This window comes from Phyllostomus discolor, chromosome 14 (assembly GCF_004126475.2).
Source record: "Phyllostomus discolor isolate MPI-MPIP mPhyDis1 chromosome 14, mPhyDis1.pri.v3, whole genome shotgun sequence".
NCBI lineage: Eukaryota > Metazoa > Chordata > Mammalia > Chiroptera > Phyllostomidae > Phyllostomus > Phyllostomus discolor.
The window spans coordinates 49,543,640-49,563,890 of NC_040916.2; the positions used below are offsets into that span (position 1 = coordinate 49,543,640).

The 20,251-nt window shown below is 57.0% G+C and overlaps 1 protein-coding gene across 1 annotated transcript; it reads left to right on the top strand.

The window, feature by feature from the left end:
- Nucleotides 1-1,321: 1,321 nt before the first annotated feature.
- On the top strand, nt 1,322-20,251 carry LMNA (lamin A/C). Its single transcript, XM_028502587.2, has 12 exons — nt 1,322-1,907; nt 13,099-13,255; nt 14,577-14,702; nt 14,974-15,144; nt 15,325-15,450; nt 16,204-16,424; nt 16,516-16,738; nt 17,163-17,270; nt 17,366-17,485; nt 17,900-17,989; nt 18,764-19,033; nt 19,328-20,251. The coding sequence occupies exons 1-12, from the start codon at nt 1,552-1,554 to the stop codon at nt 19,352-19,354; spliced, it is 1,995 nt and encodes a 664-aa protein (XP_028358388.1). The 5' UTR covers nt 1,322-1,551; the 3' UTR covers nt 19,355-20,251.

The following is a 20,251-nucleotide window of genomic DNA, read 5'->3' on the forward strand; positions in this document are numbered from 1 at the left end:
TCTCTCTAAAAAGAAATAAATAAAATCTTTTTTTTTTAAGAGTTCTTGGTGAACCTTGAGGATGGAGGCTCTAGAGCTAGGGTGGGAAGCCTGGGGACCTGGATGGTCCTGTTTTATTAAAGGGCCTGGCCCTTCTCCAGAGCCAGCTGCAGAGCAGACCTGGCTAAAGAGGAGAATGTGCTGGCTACTGGTTACGGGGTCTTCGCTGTCCCTGCCCCCCATCACCCCTTCCTGGCTGCAGCCAGGAGGGAGATCTGTTGTACCACTGGCTGTCCAGCCCCCCTGCTCTGCTCCCCCTTTCAGGCCTCTTTGGGAACCACAAAAATCTGGGACCTGGTGTCCTGGCAACATGATGAGTGTGCACACAGCTTCGGTATCTGTTTTAAATTATCCATTAAAATAAGTACAGTGCTGGCAGTGGGGAGGAACCCAGTACAGCCCTACAGTTGATAGGGTGGGGTAAGCAGTAGGAAGGGACTGAAGAGGGGAGGAACCAAGGCAGCCTTGTTTTCCAGTTGCTGGGGTCCAAAGGAAGGGGGCAGCGGATGGAGGGAGCAGTGCCCGAGTCCTAGTCTTGGCCTTCTCTGGGGGCCTGTGGCTTCTTGTTTAGGTCTGAGACCCAATGATTGGTTTCGAAGGAAGATTAAATCTATGGCCATACCACCCTGAATGCCCCCTATCTCGTCTGAAGGAAGATTAATTGGTGCAGAAGCTAGGAAAATAGGGACCCCAAACTCCTGGTCTCCACCCCAAAACTGAGGCTGTAAAAGGAACTCAGAATCTAGAAACTTTTGTGCTCCCCCAACTCCCCCCAAGCATACCTTGCCCACCCATGCTGGCTTACTGAGATGTAGCTCTGAATGGGCTGCCCACGTGTGTGGGGGGGAGGGGGTGGGTAGGGGTGACTCATTATTGCCATGGGGAGGAAAGGGGGAGCAGTGGGGGACTAAGAGTGAGTCACCCTGACGGGCACTAGCCTCCGACCCCCTACCGCCTTTCCTGGATCTGCCTGCCTGGCATTCTCATTTGCTTTGCACTTTCCCTCTCCCCACTGCCCTTCACCCACCCACTGTCGCCCCTCGGCTCTGCCCTCTACGCCTGAGGCTTGAGACAGTAGGAGGGCTAAGCAGCCAAGATCTGCGACGGGAGCTTCAGCTAAGCTCCAACAGATTTGGGTGCGCGGGAGAGGGTGGAGCCCGACTCCGCCGAGACTGGGCGGTCCTCTTCCCCTGCCCCCCACTCCCGCCCTAACCCCAGTGGGTGTGCGACGGCCCCTTTAAGAACAGTGGCCCCTCCTCCCATTCCCAGGACCTATTAGAGCCTTTGCCTGGACTCCGGTGACTCAGTGTTCGCGGGAGTGCCGCAGCCACACCAGCCAACCCCGATCCCAGGTCTGACAGCGCCCAGCCCAGATCTCCACTCCTGCCAGGAGCAAGCCGACAGCCAGCCGGCCGGCGCGCTCCAAATCCGATCCATCTGTGTCCTTCGGCCCGAGCCCAGCGCCCTTCCCGGGACCCCTGCCCTGCGGGCAGCACTGCCACCCTGCCGGCCATGGAGACCCCGTCCCAGCGGCGCGCCACCCGCAGTGGGGCGCAGGCCAGCTCCACTCCGCTCTCGCCCACCCGAATCACCCGGTTGCAGGAGAAGGAGGACCTGCAGGAGCTCAACGACCGCTTGGCGGTATACATCGACCGTGTGCGCTCGCTGGAGACGGAGAACGCAGGTCTACGCCTTCGCATCACCGAGTCTGAGGAGGTGATCAGCCGCGAGGTGTCCGGCATCAAGGCCGCCTATGAGGCCGAGCTCGGCGATGCCCGCAAAACCCTTGACTCGGTGGCCAAGGAGCGCGCCCGCCTGCAGCTGGAGCTGAGCAAAGTGCGAGAGGAGTTTAAGGAGCTTAAAGCGCGGTGAGTGCGCCCAGGTGGCGGCGTGCGGGCGGGCCGGTCACACCTGCCCGGCCCCAGGCTTCTGATAACTTTGCCATTTAGTCTCCTCCCTGCCCGGAACTGCCCTCAGCGGGTGACTGACAGTGCCAAGGGGAATCATCTGGATGGGACAGATAAGGGAGGGTTATCTGGGGGAGGTCGGGGGACATAAAGAATGGTGGGGACATCAAAGGCCAAGTAGGGGCGGGTGGCGGGCCCAGGGGTTAGGTTTGCCGGCCCTTTGGAGCTTGGGGGAGGAACTTGAGCGAAGCAGAACTAACCTGCCCGGTCTGAGAAATCTGGGCACCCCAGGGCACATCGGAATGGGTGAAAGGGTCCTATTAGAACTTTTCTTGGCAGGCTTGGCACAGAGCCAGTTTTGCCCAGACTGGCTCTGAACACATGATGTTCATTAAGACAGAGCTTCCAAGCTGGCAGATGTCCAGTGGTGCTGGAGAGAGGTCACAAGGCAGGGCGACCCCTCTTCTCCCCTGCCGGGGCCTGTCGGTGGCCCTCTTGGCACAGCGTCTGGGGTTCTGTCTAAGAACTGGGAGGCTATCCTTCTCTTCCTGCTTGTCTGCGACCTTCCCTGGGTCCTGACAGGCCCACCGATCGGGTCCAGGAGGTCCGTTCCTCTTCCCCCGCAGCTCCCACAGCCCTTGGCCTGCTTGGCCCAGGAATGCAAGGGAGGGAGGGAGACGGAGGGCAGAGGCTCCACCTCAGGAAGTTGTGCTGTACCCAGGTCTGGTGGCTCCCCCAGCCTCCTGGGGGACTCCTCTGCCTGGTGCCTCACGGGGTTTAGGGCTGTGTCCCTCCCTCTGCCTCCCTTCTCCGGGTGAGCCACTTTCATTTTCCCAGTCAAGCCTAGCTGTCTTTGCTCTGGCCTATCCTCTCAACCACTGCCTCCCCCTGCCGCCCTTCCTGCGCCTTAATAAATTGCTGGAATACAGCGACATTTTTGAAATCCAGCAGTTGGAAGCTCCAGGCCTCTCTTACCTCACCCACCCCTGCCCCACCCTACCCCACCCTACTTGACTCCACCCTCTTTTCTAAAAAGGCCTTTGGAGCCTCAAAGTTTAGGCCCTCTTTCGGTCCCCCAATAATTTGTTTTCCTTTTCTCTCTTGCCCTTTTCTGTATGAAGACCCAAGTCAAAGAGCTCTAAAGGTGCTCGGAGATCCCTAGGCACAGGCGGGTGGGTGGGGGGGTGTGGACTATGGTTTGAGTCCCCCTCTTTCTCCTTTTTTTTTTTTTAAGATTAATTTGAGAGAGAAAGAAACATCAATTTTGTTGTTCCACTTACTCATGCATTTATTAGTCGATTCTTGTGTACATCCTGCCTGGGAGCAAACCTATAACCTTGGCTTATCAGGACACTGTTCTAACCAACAGAGCTACTGGGCCAGGGCTACTCTCTCTGTTTAGGTACCAAACTCGTGCTCTTAGAGTCTGCACACATTCCGTATCCTCTCCACCCCTACGCTAGCTAGCTCCAGCCCCAGGCGTGGTGGGTATGGCAGATCCATCCCCTTGTAAAGAATAGGTGGAAGTTGTGTGGGCAGATAGGCTGACTTTATTTCTGTTGAAAGGGAACACTCCTGACTTTTTCACTCGAGATTTGAACAAGTTAGTTAGTTGGACCGACAGGAGGCAAGCCAGGAGAACCCCAGAGAATGCTAGTGTTCTAAACGGGTCCACTCGACCACCAAAGCCCCCATGGCAGATCACTGTGAAGGGCATTCTCCGCAGGTCTCTCTCTGGGCAGACACTGGTCAGGAAACAGGACAGTGGAGTCTGTGGTCTCACGCTCACCCGGCCACACCAGTCTGTCTGCTTGCTCTGTCTCCTGGTGCAGCTGTCTGGGCCTGGAACACCAGAGAGGGGTGTGCACACGTGGGGCAGGGGCGGGGGTGGTGTATGTACTTGTTATATTTAGCCACCTGACTCTCTTCTCCCCCACTGATCTGGTTGGGGAGGCTGGGCTTCCGGAAAAGGGGGGTGGGTTTGCACATCTGGGTCCCGGGCTGATGGACAGCAGGGTGGAGACAAAGAGGGACTCCGACTGGGGTGACAGTCCTCCTCTATGTCCCTAGTGGGAGGAGCTAGGATTTGTTGCTCCCTTTTTTGTCTACTGTACTCAGGATGAGGGGAAGAGTAGAATGAAAGATTCGAGAGAGGAGGAAAGGCCTTGTCCTAGCTCCTCCCACTAAAGTTGAAAAGAGGGTGTCTGTTTGGTTTAATGTTTAATTAGAGCTCAGAGTTCAGGGCCAGGCTTTGGGATGGGATGAAGAGGGACCCTGTGGCCCAGCCTGCGTGCCTCGACCACACCCAGGGGTTTGGGGCGCCCTCTCCTTGAACTGGGTTCAAGGCTCCCCATACCCCCGACACGCAGACACACATTCTTCCTATTCTGGAGCCTACATGCGTGCAGGGAGAATGAGATTGAAAGCAGCAGGGAAGGCCCGCCTGGGGTCCAGGTTTGGGCTGGGCCCCACCCCGGGCAGAACAGCTGGGTGGGTGACTCAGATGCTGTCCCCCTCCCTCCCACCCTGGTGGCTTTACAAGAGACAGCAGGTGTCTTAAAGGGAGAGATGGGGGCCTAAATGTCTGTATCTCCACCCCAAACTCCTGCTCCCCACTCACCACAGCACCCTTGGATTCTTTCCTGCCTCCTTCCCCAGGGCCTCTGGTGGTGGCCTGGGACCAGGGCTCGGGACAGGCAGTGCGCACAAGTAGTTCTGGAGTTGAGGCCAGAGTTATGGGCTTGGGCTGCAGGACAGTGCCAGGGTCTGCGTCTTCCCGTGGGGAACTGGTGGAGGAAGGGTGAGTCAGAAGTGGGGAGATCCCTGGCCCACAAAGCAGAAGCACCTCTTCCCTCCGGACGAGGCCTGTGTACTTGACAACTTCCTGGATTGCCTGCCTTATGCCACCTCAGTGGGGACAGGCAGGGAGGTGCAGGCCCAGGTTCATTCAAACTCTTATCAGGATAAGAATAGCAAAGGTCAGAGAGGTTCCACGTCACACAGTGAGGGAGTGTGACAAGTCAGGGCTTGAGCACAGGTCCACTTCCGACTTCCAGTTGAGTGATCATACCATTAAATCTTACTCCTCTAGCTTAGGGAACAGTTGGAGGTCCAGGAGGGAGGGATGAGGTTGTTGAGGCTCACTCCTGTGGTCTGGAGATTCTGCTTTGGGACCCAGGATACCTCAATGCTCTGCTATTTTGCCAGGACCTGTTAACAATAGCTTTCGCTCCAGCCTGAAAGACCCAGGACCCTGCCGGGCTGTGGATCAGGGGCTGGTGATTCCTGTCTTGGGACTTGTCATGGAAATTGTCCACCTGGATCCAAAGGGAGCTGTGCCCTTTGCATGGAGGCCTTTGAGGACACCTGAGCCCCAGTCCTTACTTGAGGAAGTCTACTGATGTCATCTCTGCCCTACCCCCAACCTCACCGAAGTCTACATTTTTGTTAAATTCATTACTTTTTTAGAGAGAGAAAAATTTGTTGTTCCACTTATTTATGCATTCATTGGTTGATTCTTGTATGCACCCTGACTGGGATCGAACCCACAACTGTGGCTTCTCACCATGATGCTCTAATCAACTGAGCTACGCTGCCAGGGCTTTAAGATTTTATTTACTTATTTTTAGAGAGAGGGGAAAGGAAGGAGAAAGAAAGGGAGAGAAACATCAATGTGAGGTTGCCTCTCGAGTGCCCCCTTCTGGGGACCTGGCCCACAACCCAGGCATGTGCCCTGACTGGGAATTGAACCAGTGACCCTTTGGTTCACAGGCTGGCACTCAATCCACTGAGCCACACCAGCCGGGGCCAAGTCTGCATTCTGACTCAAAGGGAAAGAAGAAGGTGCAGCTAAACCCTGGGGCTGAACAGTACTTGAGGATCCTAAGAGAAACAAGAGATATTAATCCCCACTCGGGCCCCCGATTGCCTTCCCACAATCAGTGCCTCTGGTTGGCACTTCCCCTGGCCTTTAGGAGTCTGAGACATACTCTTGTCTGGGCTGTGCCCACTGTCCGCACTCCCAGTCCCATCGTAGTGTTTCAGTAGCTTAGTGTCAGGGCTGAAGCCAGGGACAGCTGGGAAGACAACTGGTAAGAGAAACCTTCACCTACCAACTGTTCCCTCTGCTCTCCTGCCCCTCGCCACCCCCACCCCTTCAGCCCCTTACCATCTCTAGCAGCTGTAGCAGCCAAGACCAGGTTTGGCTCAGAGGCCCAGATGCTAGAGCAGTTCATCTGTTTCCTGCCTCCCTGGGCACCCAGTGTATTGACGGCGACACAGGCTGAGTGCAGATCTTCCTGGAGCTGTCTTTGGGGAGGTCACCGAGTCTCATCCTTCACCCCTTAACGAGAGGCATGGTGGTCTACCAATGAAACGACAGATTGTGTGAGGGAGTTGAAACAGCCCTGTCCCTTGGTGTCCCTAGTCCTAGGCTTGGTCTTGCCACTGAATTGCTGTGTGACCTTGAGCAAATCACCTCCCCTCTCTGGACGTCCTTAGCTGTAAAAGAAAGGGGTCAGAGTAGGTCTCCAGAGGTCCCTCAGGTTCCAAAGCAATAGTACCCACAAAGGGAAAAAACAGCCTTCTAAATACCAAGCTATAAATATTAAAATCAAGTGCCATTAATATAATTAATAGCCAGTGCTATTCTCAATAGAAATATTTCCCATAAGCTATGAAATTAAAAGTACTAACACCCTCTTTCTCTCTCAAAGAAAGTTTGTTAGGAACGATTAATTATGACATCTCACCCCTGGCTTGTGCTTTGCTTTTATCGCTGGTAGGAAAGGGCGCTTGGTCCCCACCCAAGGCCTGTGGAGGAGAGGCAGAGAGTCCGATGGACCTGTGCTGGGGGCCAGGGGAGGCCCTGGGCAGGCAGCAGCCTGTGCCTGGAGCCAGATGGAGGTGTGCTGTGATCTGGAGATGCCCAGCTACTACCCTCCCTGAACCCATTTTGCCTCCTCTAACCCGAGGCTATGAGGCGGTCTTGGCCCTAAACAACCCTTCAAAGGAGGGGACAGTTTGGGAAGGAGGCGGGGCTGAGGGGTGCTCCCCATCCCTTTGTGGGAGAGGAAGCCCGAATCCTGCCTGTGGAAGCCAGGAATAATTCTGGCTGGGATCCCTGGCCCAGCAGAGGAGCTGAGTCACAGTAGAGGGCAGAGCGGAGAGTGGACAGGAGACCCCACGCTTTCCCAGGCAGAGAAAAGGCTGAGGGGCACTTTTTGTGAAAACTACCTTGGAAGTTCTTGCCGAGGAGCAGCAAGGGGGCTGAGTCTGCATCAGGTGGGAGACACAGGGCGGTGGACAGGACCTGCGAGTTCTTTTCAGGCTGGCTCAGGGGAGCCTGAGACTTCTCATTTTGAGGAGTCCAGTTCTGGGGAGTTGAGAGGAGACAGTTTGTGATCCCCAGTGCCCCCTTCCTCCCCAGCACTAATGCTGCCACCCCCTGCTGGCTGTGAGTGAGAGCTGCATCTGCCCAGGTTGGAGCTGGAATGCAGTGTGACCAGAACTCCTAGGTCCTCCCGACCCAGGCCCCAACCCCATTTCTTGATCTTGGGGTGTGGCTCCCACCCGCTCCCACTATTGTCAGGGTTAATAACCAGGGGCCTGCTGAGTCACCTTCTTGTGGGGATCTCCTAACTGTCCCTTCCTTTGGCCAGGGGCCTCCCTTCCTCCCACTGCCCAAGATGTTCTCTCTCTTCCTAGGCCATCCCCCTCCCTCCATGCCACTACTTCTTCCCGTCTGTTCCCAGGCCTCACCCCTGCATTTCTGTGGCAACACAGAAGTGATTTCTGTAGAGAGGGACCAGAAAGAAGGAAAGTGAAGTTTGGCAGGGGGCCTGAAGGGAGCAGTTGGCCAGGAAGCCAGCCTCCTGCTGCCCAGGACCCCGGTGCCCTGCCTGTGGCCGCGGGCTTCCCTTGCCTCGGTACAATGCCACGTTGATGTACTCAGCAGCTGTGACTCAGGCCGGGCCCCCTGCCAGGCCCAGTGTCTGAGCATGTCAACAGGTCTCCTATCCCCCTTCTCAGCACAAGTTCTCCCATCCCAGCCCTCCCTCTGAAATTAAGACCCGGCTTTGTTCCGAGGGAGGACAGCTGAGTGCCTGGCGGCTCCAGAAGGAGATCTGACGGGCCTCCGACACTGAGCATGTGTGGCGGCGTCACACCCAAGGGAGAGGCACGTGGAAGCAGAGCTGTGCCTGCTGTGGGTGCATGTGCCTGTGTGGGGAGGTCAGGAGTGGGAGGTCTATCCTGGAGGGCCTACCATATGCTTTCTGGGTGTGAGCCACTTGGAACCCACAAGGTGGAGTTTGAGGAAGCCTCTAGGGGCTTCTACGCCCCTGGAACACCTTCCCCCTCCATTCCTCTCTTTACGGTCTCCTCTGCAGAGAGGGATGGTGCCTTGAAGGCTAGAGTGGGGAAGCCTGATGTCCCACCCACACCCTGCCGTTACCTGGAAATGAGGCCAGACCCACAGGCCAGCCGGGAAACCGAGCAGAGCTGCCCTTTGAAGGTGGAGGATGTCAAACCTCGTGGCTTTGCACACAGTTGTAGAAGTGTGTGACACCTGACGGCCAGTTTACTAGGCCTCTGTCTCCCTCTCTGATTGGAGCGTCTCCCAGGCTCTCTCCCTGCGTGTCTCTGCCATGCTCTGTGCCCCCTGCATGCATCATACCACTGTCTGTGTTCTGCCCTGTCTGCTATTAGTATCCTCAGGTGACCGGGTGGGCAGGGGTTTGTTTTTTTTTTCTTGTCTGAGACTGCCCTTCTCCAGACCTTAGTTTTTCCATCTGTAAAAGTGTAAGAGTTGGTCCAGGAGAAGGCCCCTCTAGAAGCCTTGAGCATATGAACCTCCCAGTGTCAGGGCATCAGGGGGCATACAGAAAAAGCCCCAGAGGCGCAGTGTAGGTGGAAAGAGAATAAACCAGGAGGTAAAACAATAGCTGAACACTTTTGGGAGGAGGAGGTGGGTGGGGCTGAGGCCTCAGCCCCAAGGGCAAGGCTGAGGTGGCTGGAGGTTGGGGGTGGATTTGGGTAGGTGGAGGGAGGATGGGAAGAGGGATATACTGCAGTGGGAGGAGTTGCTGGAACAAAGCCGGGAGTGGTAGGAACAGGCGGGCAGGCTTGGGGTGGCCCTAGGAGCTGTCCCATCACCAGGCAGGAAGTCAGCCAGGCTGGAGATCTAGACACCTGGGAGGACAGGAGAGAGCTGTTCCCAAACCAGGACCCCCTGCCTGGCAGCTCTGCCCAGCCACAGGGGGCGCCCTTTCCTGCCAGGCAGGAAATGCCCAGGGGACCTTCACTCTCCTACCCCTCCCCTCTCCTCCCTTCCCCACTGCTCCAGGTCTCCATTTGTTCGACTATGGGGAACTCCATAGGCTGGTGAGGCTGAAGAGTGGCCTTCAAGGGGCCTGGGGTGGGTCTGAGGGAGCCCTCTTGACCATCTTCCCCTCCCTCTTCTTATTTTAGCTCCAGCCCTTGTCTCCGCTCCCCATGTCTCTTCCTCAGCCCGGGGGAGGAAATGGGGGCCCTCCCTCAGGGCCTGGCAAGTTGCTCCCAGCAACCAGGCCCAAACCGGCCTGTGGCAGGCCCTGGCTTCCATATCTGGCATCCACGCTGGGCTGAGGAGGGTGACTCAGCGGGTGACTGGCCCTGTGCCCACCAGCCCCTTTGCTGCGCTGGGCGCCTTTCTTCCCCAAAAGCAGTCCCAGAGCCCCGATCCACAGACAGGCCTGGATCTGGGCTTCCGCCCCTGGCCAGCCTCAGCCCAGCAGGCCCCCAGCCTTGGGCCAGGAGCCAGCTTCCTGCCACCCTTTCTACCTTTTCTTCTCATTGCTGCGCTGTCCTTCTCTCTACCCCACTCTCTTCCCTCCTGCAGAGACCAGGTTTACCAGCGGTGGAAGAGTTAGCAACAGGATGCCCCCCCTTCTTGCCTCATGAGGGTAGTGGGATGGAGCCACTCCTGTGCTTGAGGAACCTGGCAGGTGCAGAGGAAGGAGCCACCCCTGCACTGGCATGGCTCGGGGCCTGGGGCAGGACGCAGGCAAAGCCAGGGTCTCCCCTGTGAGCACTAGAGGATTTCCCGACCCCTGCCCGGGTATTGTCTGCCTGAGGATGAGTCACCTGTAGAGCCCCTGGTTCCCACCCTTCCCAGCAACCCTTGCCTGCCCCACCCTGTCCCCCTGCCAACTCAGTGTGGGACAGCAGTCAGCACGTGCCCAGTTCTGCCACTGCCAGCCCGCAGTGCACTGGGGCACAGGCAGCACCACTGCTCCGGGGCTGAGCCCCTGGCCAGTGTCTGGGGTCTGCGCTAGGTCTGAAGACCCCGACTAGCTAGGAAGTAGCTTTGGGGGCTGGCGAGCAGGCAAGCCTGGGGAGGAGGTGGGAGAGCCGTCTTGGGGAGTGCGTGCGGCTCCCTGGCCGCAGAGATCCGAGGTCTGAGTCATGGGCCGTGAGTGATAGTGGCTTCTTCCCCACAGATGGGAGCTCCCCAAACCTGGTCGAGAAAACCGCAGAGGCGCTCCCTCACTTCCCTCTCTGCTCATGGTTTCCCAGTCTGCAGGGCGTGTCCTAGTTCTTTAATGGTGCCTCTTTCAGGCGACAGTTGACAGTCGAAGCCTCCAGGAGGCAAGGGAAATAGCCCCCTTAGTTCCTTTAGAGCCGCTACACTGCGGCAGGTGTTGAAGCAGCACCGCTGCCTCCGGGCACACACCGGCGGCAGGACCTGGACGCCCCACTCCGTGTCCCAGCTTCCTCAGTCCCTTAGTAACAGCATCTATCTTGCAGGAAAGCTGTGACAATTGACTTAACAGTGTAATATTTAGAGCAGCTCCTGGTACCTAATCAGCCCTGTATAAGTGTCTGCCGTTATCATATTGCTGTTACTATTACTGCCCCCCTTTTGGGAGCAATAGACAGAGATTAGACTGAAGGGAAAGTTCCTATAGTCATTCCCCTGTAAGCTGCCAGAGAGCAGGGACCATGAACCTCTGTTTTCCTAGGTCAGTGTCTGCCACAGAAAGGTCATTTCTAAGGGGAATTCCTGGAGCTCCTCTTCTGGGTCTGAGGCAGCCAGGAGCAGGACTAGGGAAGAGACACCCTTTCTCTGTCTTCCAAAAGCATCGCTCATTCCTGTTCCTCCCAGTTCAGGCTGTCTGGGTCGTTCTGCCAGCTCTCCACCCGCTCTGGGCCTGTGGCTTAGAAAGCGATGAGGTGGAGGAGGAGTCCTGTGACCCGTCCCTGCTGCTGCCTGCAGTGCTTAACACTGGGCCCTTGATCTGCCTCTGTGCCTCAGTTTCCTTATCTGTAAAAGGAGAGGGTTGAGCTGAACCCGCTCTAAGCTCCTTCTAGTTCTCTACAATTCTGAGAGCCTCCCAGTACGGCTGCTGCTGCTGCTAGCCCGCAGGGCAGAGAGGCCGCTTCTGGGAAGCCCTCGCCAGCCTTGGAGTCAGTTCAAGGCTCTCAGAATCTATGTCCGCCACGTTGCTTCACTTTACCAGCGGTTTTTCTTCTTTCTCCCTCCTCCCCCTACAGCTGCCTCAGCTTCGGAAAAGTTGTGAAGTCATGGAAAGTTGGGGCTGAGCTCCCAGCCAGGGGCAGGGCCAGATAGCAGCCAGAACCTGAGCTGGGTTTTGACTTTATTTTTAGCATTTTTGGGCTGAGACAGAGGAGGGGAGGCGTCCTCTAGCTCTGGAAGGGCTTCTTTCACAGGAGACAGACACCGCTGCATTAAACAGTTTGTTCTGAGGTGTGGCCGGAGGCCAGACAGGAGCAGGCATGCAGGCCACAGGTGCTCCCGTCCTTCCGGGGCCTGTCTGAGCGGCACCCTGCTCCCCTCCCAGGGGAGCCCCGTCGAAGGGGCGGTGACTCCTGTTTGAAACATGCTAAGGTCGCAGGAGAACTCTGCCTGGGTCTTGGCCTTCCCCTTCTGCTTCAGAGTGAATTGCTGGGGCTCTTGGAGCTTCATACTTTTGCGGCGGGAGAAAATGTTGGCAGGGCCCCTCTCTCCCTTTCCAGGAGAGAATGTTTTCCCCTGCCCACGTTTGTTTCCTTTTTTCCATCTGCTGCGGTGGGCTCGCGCTGAAGGGCTGATGTGTTGCAGATGGCAGCTGGGACCAGGCCCTTTGACTCTCCCTCACCCTCTGGGCCTAATCCTTTTTTCTCACCAGACACTGGTGAAGGGATCGTAACAGCTGGAGAGTTCTTGGATTCCCCAGAAGTTTTTAAGAAAATAGGACCCCTCTATTTCTCCAGTTCACTATCCAGCAAAAATAACCAGGGGCCCCAAAAGAGGAGGGAGTGGCAGAGGCAACCTCTGTTTGCTTGGTTCTAGCTAAAGTTTTACCCCGTTTGAAGAGTGGGGCGGTTCAAGGCTAGAGCCCAGATGGGCCTGGGGCCATGACTGGAGCCAGATGCCGAGGCTTGTGGTTGATGGGTAGGGATCAGCATTCTCTCAGGCTCTGAGGAGGCCCAGAAGGAGGAGGCTGGAACCCCGTGCTTTGCCCAGATCATGGGGTCCAGACTGGATCTGAGAAAGGGAGGGCTCCTACCACGTCTGGGAGACCAACCCAGGTCTCCCTGAGCTCTGCCCAGACTTTCTGTCCCCACAGTCCCCAGAGTGTAAAAGGGACTAGGGGAAGTGAGCAACACCTGTGGGGCTCAAACTGAGAAACATTAGGGATGCATAGACCTCGGAGCTGGGAGTCTGGTTGTCTGGGTCCCAGAGGAGGGAGAACTGGCTGAATGGAAGGTGGGTGGAGTCCGGGAGGAGAAGGTTAAGGCACTGCGTGGGAAGGGGCGGGAGACAAAGGTGGCCCTGTCTCTTTGGGAAGGAATGGGAGGGAGAGAGGGCAAGGCATTCATCTCACGGGATCGGTCTTTGCCCTTGCCCCCAAGCACGTTCCTGAGCACTGAGTCATAGGAAGGGTGGAGAAGCAGGAAAGGGGTTTGGGGGACTTTGGGGGAAGTGGGAGTCCAGCCCCAGAGGCTGGCAGATGCCAACAAACCAAAACCCAGAGTGCCCTCTCCTGGCTTTTGGAGGGACAGCAGAGCCACGCCCCACAGAAGTGACTTCTCTTTCTCCCTGGGGACCCGGGCTCTCCCTAGGGACACAGACTCCTCCTCTCAACCCGTTCTTCCCTTGCTTCCTTAGCAACACCAAGAAGGAAGGAGACCTGATGGCTGCGCAGGCCCGCCTCAAGGACCTGGAAGCTCTGCTCAACTCCAAGGAGGCCGCCCTGAGCACTGCGCTCAGTGAGAAGCGCACGCTGGAGGGCGAGCTGCACGACCTGCGGGGGCAGGTGGCCAAGGTGAGGCCTGCCCACGGTACCTGCCCCCCTCAAAAAAATGCACACTCACTCTTCCACCCCATTTGCTTTCTGGAGGTACCTGGTCTGATTTGTCTGCCAGCCACAGAGCCGTCACCTTCCTAGCAGCATTTCACTGCTCCAGACCGTATTGCATTCTTTGCCGCACATGGTATCTAGCGTGGTGAATTTAAAATAACCCACAAGCCATCACCATTCAATGATTCAATGACCTTTGCTCGGCCCTGGATCCTCTTCTTGTTTGGCCCCCCTGTAGAGAGCTGCAGCCCCTCTGGGGGACAGGAGAGGGGCGTAGACCGTCCACAGAGCCCATCGTCAGGCCCTGATAATTAATCACACGTGGGACACATGTTCATAACAATTGACGTGTATATGTGGTGGTCTTTACTTCCAAAACACTTTGCTGTCTCTTCTGTCCTCTAATCTCTCATGTCACAAGCTAGCAAAGAGTGTTTAAAAAGCTGGCGTATTCCCAGTTCCACACCCTCTTCTGTTCAGAGCAGAGCTAGGACTAGTCAGTCACCAAGATTCTGTCCTGGACTCTCTGTCCTCCAGGCCCTGGCGGCACAATACACCGTGGAGGGACCGGGACGTACCAACAGGTCCCAACAAAGCTGAGCCCAGGTCGTTCTCCTCCTGGGTCTCCTGCCTCCAGCTTTACTTTGTCCCTTGGGCCTTCCCAGCCCTGAGACCAGCCTGTGCTTTCTAAGATGAAAATCTAAGAAAGGCACTTCCCTGCTTGAACTTCAAAGGGTCTTTCTGTGGCAGGTAAGGGCGCACATCTTCATGACGCGGCCCTGCCTCTGATCCCAGCCACCTCTGCCGTCCTTCCACCCCTGCCCCCACCCTTTAGGCATCAGCAGCGTGGACCCTCCTGAAGATCCCGAAAAGCACGTGGGCCTGCATCCCTCTGAGCCTGTGCCCTTCTCTGTCCTGCAGTCACAGCAGCATCCCTCCTCAGGTCCCGCTAACCTGTCCCTCATGTCTCAGTCTCTCAGAGCCCTTCCCAGACCCTCTTCTACCGCCCCAGATTCCTTTTCTCGTGCTCCCTCTAGACTTTGGACATACTTCTTTTGTAGCAGCTGCTGTGTTATGCCAGAGAGGGGAGTGGCTATCTCTTATTTCTTTACTCATTACTCTGAGTAAGGAGATTTTATTACCTCCGTAAGCCTTCAAGGCACTCACTGCCCTGAGCCTGTTTCACACATACCCAGGGATGCACTGGGAGCAGCCCACTTCTCAGCCTCCTTCCAGCTCTGCTGTTCTATGACCCTCTCCCTGACCTCTGCCCCCTTCCTCTCAGCTTGAGGCAGCCCTAAGTGAGGCCAAGAAGCAACTTCAGGATGAGATGCTGCGGCGGGTGGATGCTGAGAACAGGCTGCAGACCCTGAAGGAGGAGCTGGACTTCCAGAAGAACATCTACAGTGAGGTGGGCATTGTGCTCTCCAGGCGAGAGGACCAGGGCGGGCAGTGGCAGACACCAGAGTTGGGGCTGGAGGACCAGCTGTGTGCAGAGTCTGCTCGCCTCACTTCTTTGCACTAGTGGATGGGGGGTGGAGGGGTGGCCAGCATCCAGCTCCCAGGTTAAAGTGGGGCTGACCATGGCTAACAGGCTTAGGACTGGGCAGGGAGCTCAGACACTTGGGTCTTAGCCTTAAGGACCTAGTTCTGATTTTGGTTTCTGTGTCCCACCCTTCCAGGAACTGCGTGAGACCAAACGCCGCCATGAGACCCGGCTGGTGGAGATTGATAATGGCAAGCAGCTGGAGTTTGAGAGCCGGCTGGCAGATGCCCTGCAGGAGCTACGGGCCCAACATGAGGAGCAGGTGGAACAGTACAAGAAGGAGCTAGAGAAGACCTACTCTGCCAAGGTGCTGCCTCTGCCCCAGCAGCCCTGCTGTGCCCACTGTTCACCTGGGCAGAGGGTCAGAGGGATGGTGGTGGGAGCTTGGGGTGCCCAGGACCTGTGGCTGCAGCGGTGGTACCCTTCTCTGGTTCCTCCTCCCTCCCTTCCATTCTCTGTAGCCCTAACCTGGTGTCCTCCCTTGCAGCTGGATAATGCCAGGCAGTCAGCTGAGAGGAACAGCAACCTAGTGGGGGCCGCCCATGAGGAGCTGCAGCAATCTAGAATTCGCCTGGACAGCTTCTCGGCCCAGCTCAGCCAGCTGCAGAAGCAGGTGATGCCCCACCTCCCGTCTTTCCCTGGCAGCCAGCAGCCTGGGCAGGGTGTAGGGCAGACGTCCAGGGGGGGTTCCTGAAGGGAAGGGAACTACAGACTGACAAAGGGCCTAGGCGTCGGGGTCACATGACCTGTGTGCTGTGTCAGGACTGCCTCTTATTGTACCTGTAGGACCTTCACTTCTCGGAGCCTTGGTTTCCCATTTGAAAATGGAGATCATTCATATCTTCCCAAATTCACAGATCGGCCAGGAGACTCAGTGTGATGTGTTAAAAGCATCATTATTATTCTCGTGGCTGTGCCACTGCGACAGGAAGAAATAGGTTCTAGTCTCAGAATGAGAGATTTCAGTTAGATACTGGGAACCACTTCCGAGTCACCAGCCCAGGCCATGTTAGAGCCTGTGATAGTTTCTTCTTAAAAAAAAAAAAAAAGATTTTTATTTAATTATTTATAGAGAAAGGGAGGAAGAAGGGGAGGGAGAGAAACATCAATGTGTGGTTGCCTTTCATGTGACCCTCACTGGGACCTGGCCTGCAACTCAGGCACTTGCCCTGACAGAAAATTGAACTGGTGACCCTTTGGTTCACGGGCCGGTGCTCAACCTGCTGAGCCATACCAGCCAGGGCCCATGATAGTTTCTTATAGGAGCCTGGAGATCCTAAGGAGTGTGGCTGGGTGTCCCCTACCCCTTACCTCCTCACACTTGGGGTCCTTGGGAGCTCACCAGCCCCCCACCTTCCTCATCCAGCTGGCAGCCAAGGAAGCAAAGCTGCGAGACCTGGAGGATTCACTTGCCCGTGAGCGGGACACCAGCCGGCGGCTGCTGGCCGAGAAGGAGCGGGAGATGGCAGATATGCGAGCAAGGATGCAGCAGCAACTGGACGAGTACCAGGAGCTGCTGGACATCAAGCTGGCACTGGACATGGAGATCCACGCCTATCGCAAGCTCCTGGAGGGCGAGGAGGAGAGGTGGGTTAGGGAGGAGTCAGGAGGTGCTCGAAGCCTCTCTGGCCCGTGACTGGCCTTGACTAGGTCCCCCACTTGGTCTCCCCATCTCCAGGCTACGCCTGTCCCCCAGCCCCAGCTCGCAGCGAAGCCGTGGCCGTGCCTCCTCCCACTCATCCCAGACACAGGGCGGGGGGAGCATCACCAAGAAACGCAAGCTGGAGTCAGCTGAGAGCCGCAGCAGCTTCTCACAGCATGCTCGCACCAGCGGGCGTGTAGCTGTGGAAGAGGTGGACGAGGAAGGCAAGTTCGTGCGGCTGCGCAACAAGTCCAATGAGGTAGGTGCTTGGGCCGGTGTGAGGGAACACAGCTGGGTAAGGGAGACACAGGAAGGTGAAGGGATGGAGTTCGGGGAGAGGTGGACCCGGTGAGTGTGTGTATCTCCCCCACACTCTAGTTCTGGTCCTGGCTGCAGGACTCATCATTGTCTGTAAGGCCTTAGGCACGTTGTTTAACCTCTCAGAGCATCAGTGTCTTCATCTGTAAAATGGGGATGAACAGTGGTCCCTAACTCTTTGAGTTGTGGAGAAGGTGCAAGTATTGTGTAGCATAGCAGAAGTGCCCACAGGTCATGACTATTACCCTTGACGGGGAGGGCAGCGTTGGGGGGTGGAGGGAGAGGCCTCCAGTTGCGCCTGCCTGAGTGAGATAAACCCAGGAGCCTGGACAAGCAGCCCCCACCATCCCTCTCCTCCCTGGCAGGACCAGTCCATGGGCAACTGGCAGATCAAGCGCCAGAATGGAGATGATCCCTTGCTGACCTACCGCTTCCCACCAAAGTTCACCCTAAAGGCTGGGCAGGTGGTGACGGTGAGTGGCAGGGAGTTTGGACTCTCGGGTGGGGCTGGCTGGCCTGAGGACCGGTGCGCTGGAGTGAGTGCCCTTTTCTAACCCTCCCTCTCCAGATCTGGGCTGCAGGAGCCGGGGCCACCCATAGCCCCCCTACTGACTTGGTATGGAAGGCGCAGAACACCTGGGGCTGTGGAAATAGCCTGCGCACGGCTCTCATCAACTCCACTGGGGAGGTGAGTACACTGCAGGCTGGCCTCTCCCTGGGCACGGCTCCCCTGGGGCAGATGGGAGCCGGCTGCCCCCAGCCCAAGGAAGCCTGTTCAGGGCCACCTTTCCTTTGTCTCTGTGGGGCAGTCCTGGACCCCAAACTCTCCACCCACTGGGCAAACCAAAAGACGGCACCCCAGCAGCCCAAGTGGTAGAGGTTAGGCAGTGAAGATTGAGCCACGCTGCCACCCAGACAGTCTGGCAGTGTTCCTCTGGGGTGGAGACCAGCCCCTTAGCTCCAGCACCACGGAGGACAAGTCAGCAGCAAGCCAGACCAAGGGCAGACCACGAGAAAGGTGTTTAGGTGCTCACTGTGGGTGGTTATGCCACACAGACCTTCCCTGACTCTAATGCTTGACTTGGTCCTGGGTCCCTGGCAGGAGGTGGCCATGCGCAAGCTGGTGCGCTCAGTGACTGTGGTTGAGGATGACGACGATGAGGATGGAGATGACCTGATCCATCACCACCACGTGAGTGGTAGCCGCCGCCGCTGAGGCTGAGCCCACACGGGGCACCCAGCCAGGCCTGGGGGCAGCCTCTCCCTGGCCTTTCCATGCCAAAAATCTTTTCATTAAAGAATATTTTGGAACTTTACTTGCTGCCCTGGCTTTTCTTCTCTCTCCTCCCTATACCTTGAACAGGGAACCCAGGCATCTGGGTGCCCTACTCTGGTAAGGAAGGGAGTGGGGACTCTTTGATGCCACGGATTATTCCCATGGGAGCAGTGGACAAGGGTCTGGGTTTGTCTCCTGTGGAGGGGACGGGAGGACAGATGTGGGGCAGCCAGCCCTGCCTCTCTCCCTCCCATTCCTGTTGCATGCACTTCCCTTCTTGTCCCTCCCATCCCTGCTGTATGCATGTCTTCTCTTCCCCGATTTCCTGCAAGAACATTCTCTCTCATTCCCACCCTCTCCAATGTATTTTGCATGGCTGCTGCCCTCACAAGGCTGCTCGCTCTCTCCTTTCCCTGTTAAGCTTAGAGTAGCCGGGACAGAGTCAAAACCACAACCCCAGTTCCTTGTCCCCAAGTCTTCCTGATTGACCCTTCTCCCTTTTCATGTCTTCCCTCCCGCTCCTCTCAGCCCAGCCTCCCAAGCCCTGTTGTCTGCCCTCTGGTCCTTGAGGACAGAACCCCACCTACCTGCCTGGTGGCTGGGAGCCCGCAGGAGTGTGGAGCTGGGTGCTAGTCCTAAGCAGTCAGTCCCAGACTCGCCGTCCCGCCTGAGCCTTGTCTCCCTCCTCAGGGATCCCACTGCAGCAGCTCGGGGGACCCAGCCGAGTACAACCTGCGCTCTCGCACGGTGCTGTGCGGGACTTGTGGGCAGCCTGCCGATAAGGCGTCTGCCAGCAGCTCGGCAGCCCAGGTGGGCGGATCCATCTCCTCTGGCTCTTCTGCCTCCAGTGTCACAGTCACTCGCAGCTACCGCAGTGTGGGGGGCAGTGGGGGTGGCAGCTTCGGGGACAACCTGGTCACCCGCTCCTACCTCCTGGGCAACTCCAGTCCCCGAACCCAGGTGAGTTGTCCCTTTGCCTCCAAACCCCACAGGCAGAGGACCCTGGTCCTTGAGGGTTAGGACAAGGTGGCCCTGTGAGGGGGAGAGCCTTCTCTTCCGCAGCCCGGGGGAGTGGGAGCCTCCCCACCACCACCCAAGATCCTAGATAGTCCATGCCTGCACCCTGCCCCTCCTGTCTGAGCCCCAGACTGGAGGGCAGGTGCAGGGCTGAGGGGTGGGAGGGAGGAGGGAGGGTACAGGGTGGGGGGACAAGCAAGGCAGCTCACATGTTTCTCCTTCTCTCTTCTCTCTTAGAACCCCCAGAACTGCAGCATCATGTAACCTGGGACCTGCCAGGCAGAAGTGGGGATGCAGGACTCCTGCTTTCTCCTCACCTCTTGCCCACCCCCTTCCTGCACGTCATGGGAGGGGGCTTGAAGCCAAAGGAAAATACCCCTTTGATTTTTTTCTCTATATTTTTTTTCTAAGAGAAGTTATTTTCTACAGTGTTTTGATACTGAAGGAAAACACAAGCAAAAAAAACAAAGGCCTCTATCTCAATTTGCTCCTCATTTTCCCTGCTTCCAGGAAACTCCGTATCTGCCTTAAACCAAAGAGGGCTCCTCCAGGAGTCAAGGGTAGGGGTGCTTTTACAGAGCCGAGTTTCTGCTTTTCTGCCCTGCTGCAGCCCCCACCCCGGGACCCCACGAATATGGTGCCTGAGAGGCAGGTGTGGAGTCTTCTCTGCCACCCCCAAGGGAAGAGGGCCGAGCCAGGCCCCTGGGCTGGCCCCCATCCTTGCAGTGTACCTAACTGAGGCTCCTCTGCCTGCCCACCCCCGTCCCACTCCTGCCCGCAGCCCCGGGGTGACTTGATTCTCCCAGGTACCAGCTGCGCTTGCTTTTTCTGTATTTTATGTAGACAAGAGATGGGAATGAGGTGGAAGGTAAAAGAAGGGGGAAGAAAGGTTAGTTTGAGCCTGCTTTCACCCAGCCTTAGAGCCAGGTGGTGTCTGCGCAGTCACTGGAGGCCAAAGTCAAGTGGGTGTAGAGGCGGAGGGAGAGGGAGGCTTACTAGAAAGGGTGAGAGCCTGCAGGGCCCCACCCCAGAGGAGGAAGGTGAGAAGGGGTGGAGGGTATGTGGCAGTACTTTTTGGCAAACACTAAGGATCCCCTTGCCTCCCCATTTCCCATCTGCACCCCTTCTCTCCTCCTTGAATCAATACACTAGTTGTTTCTA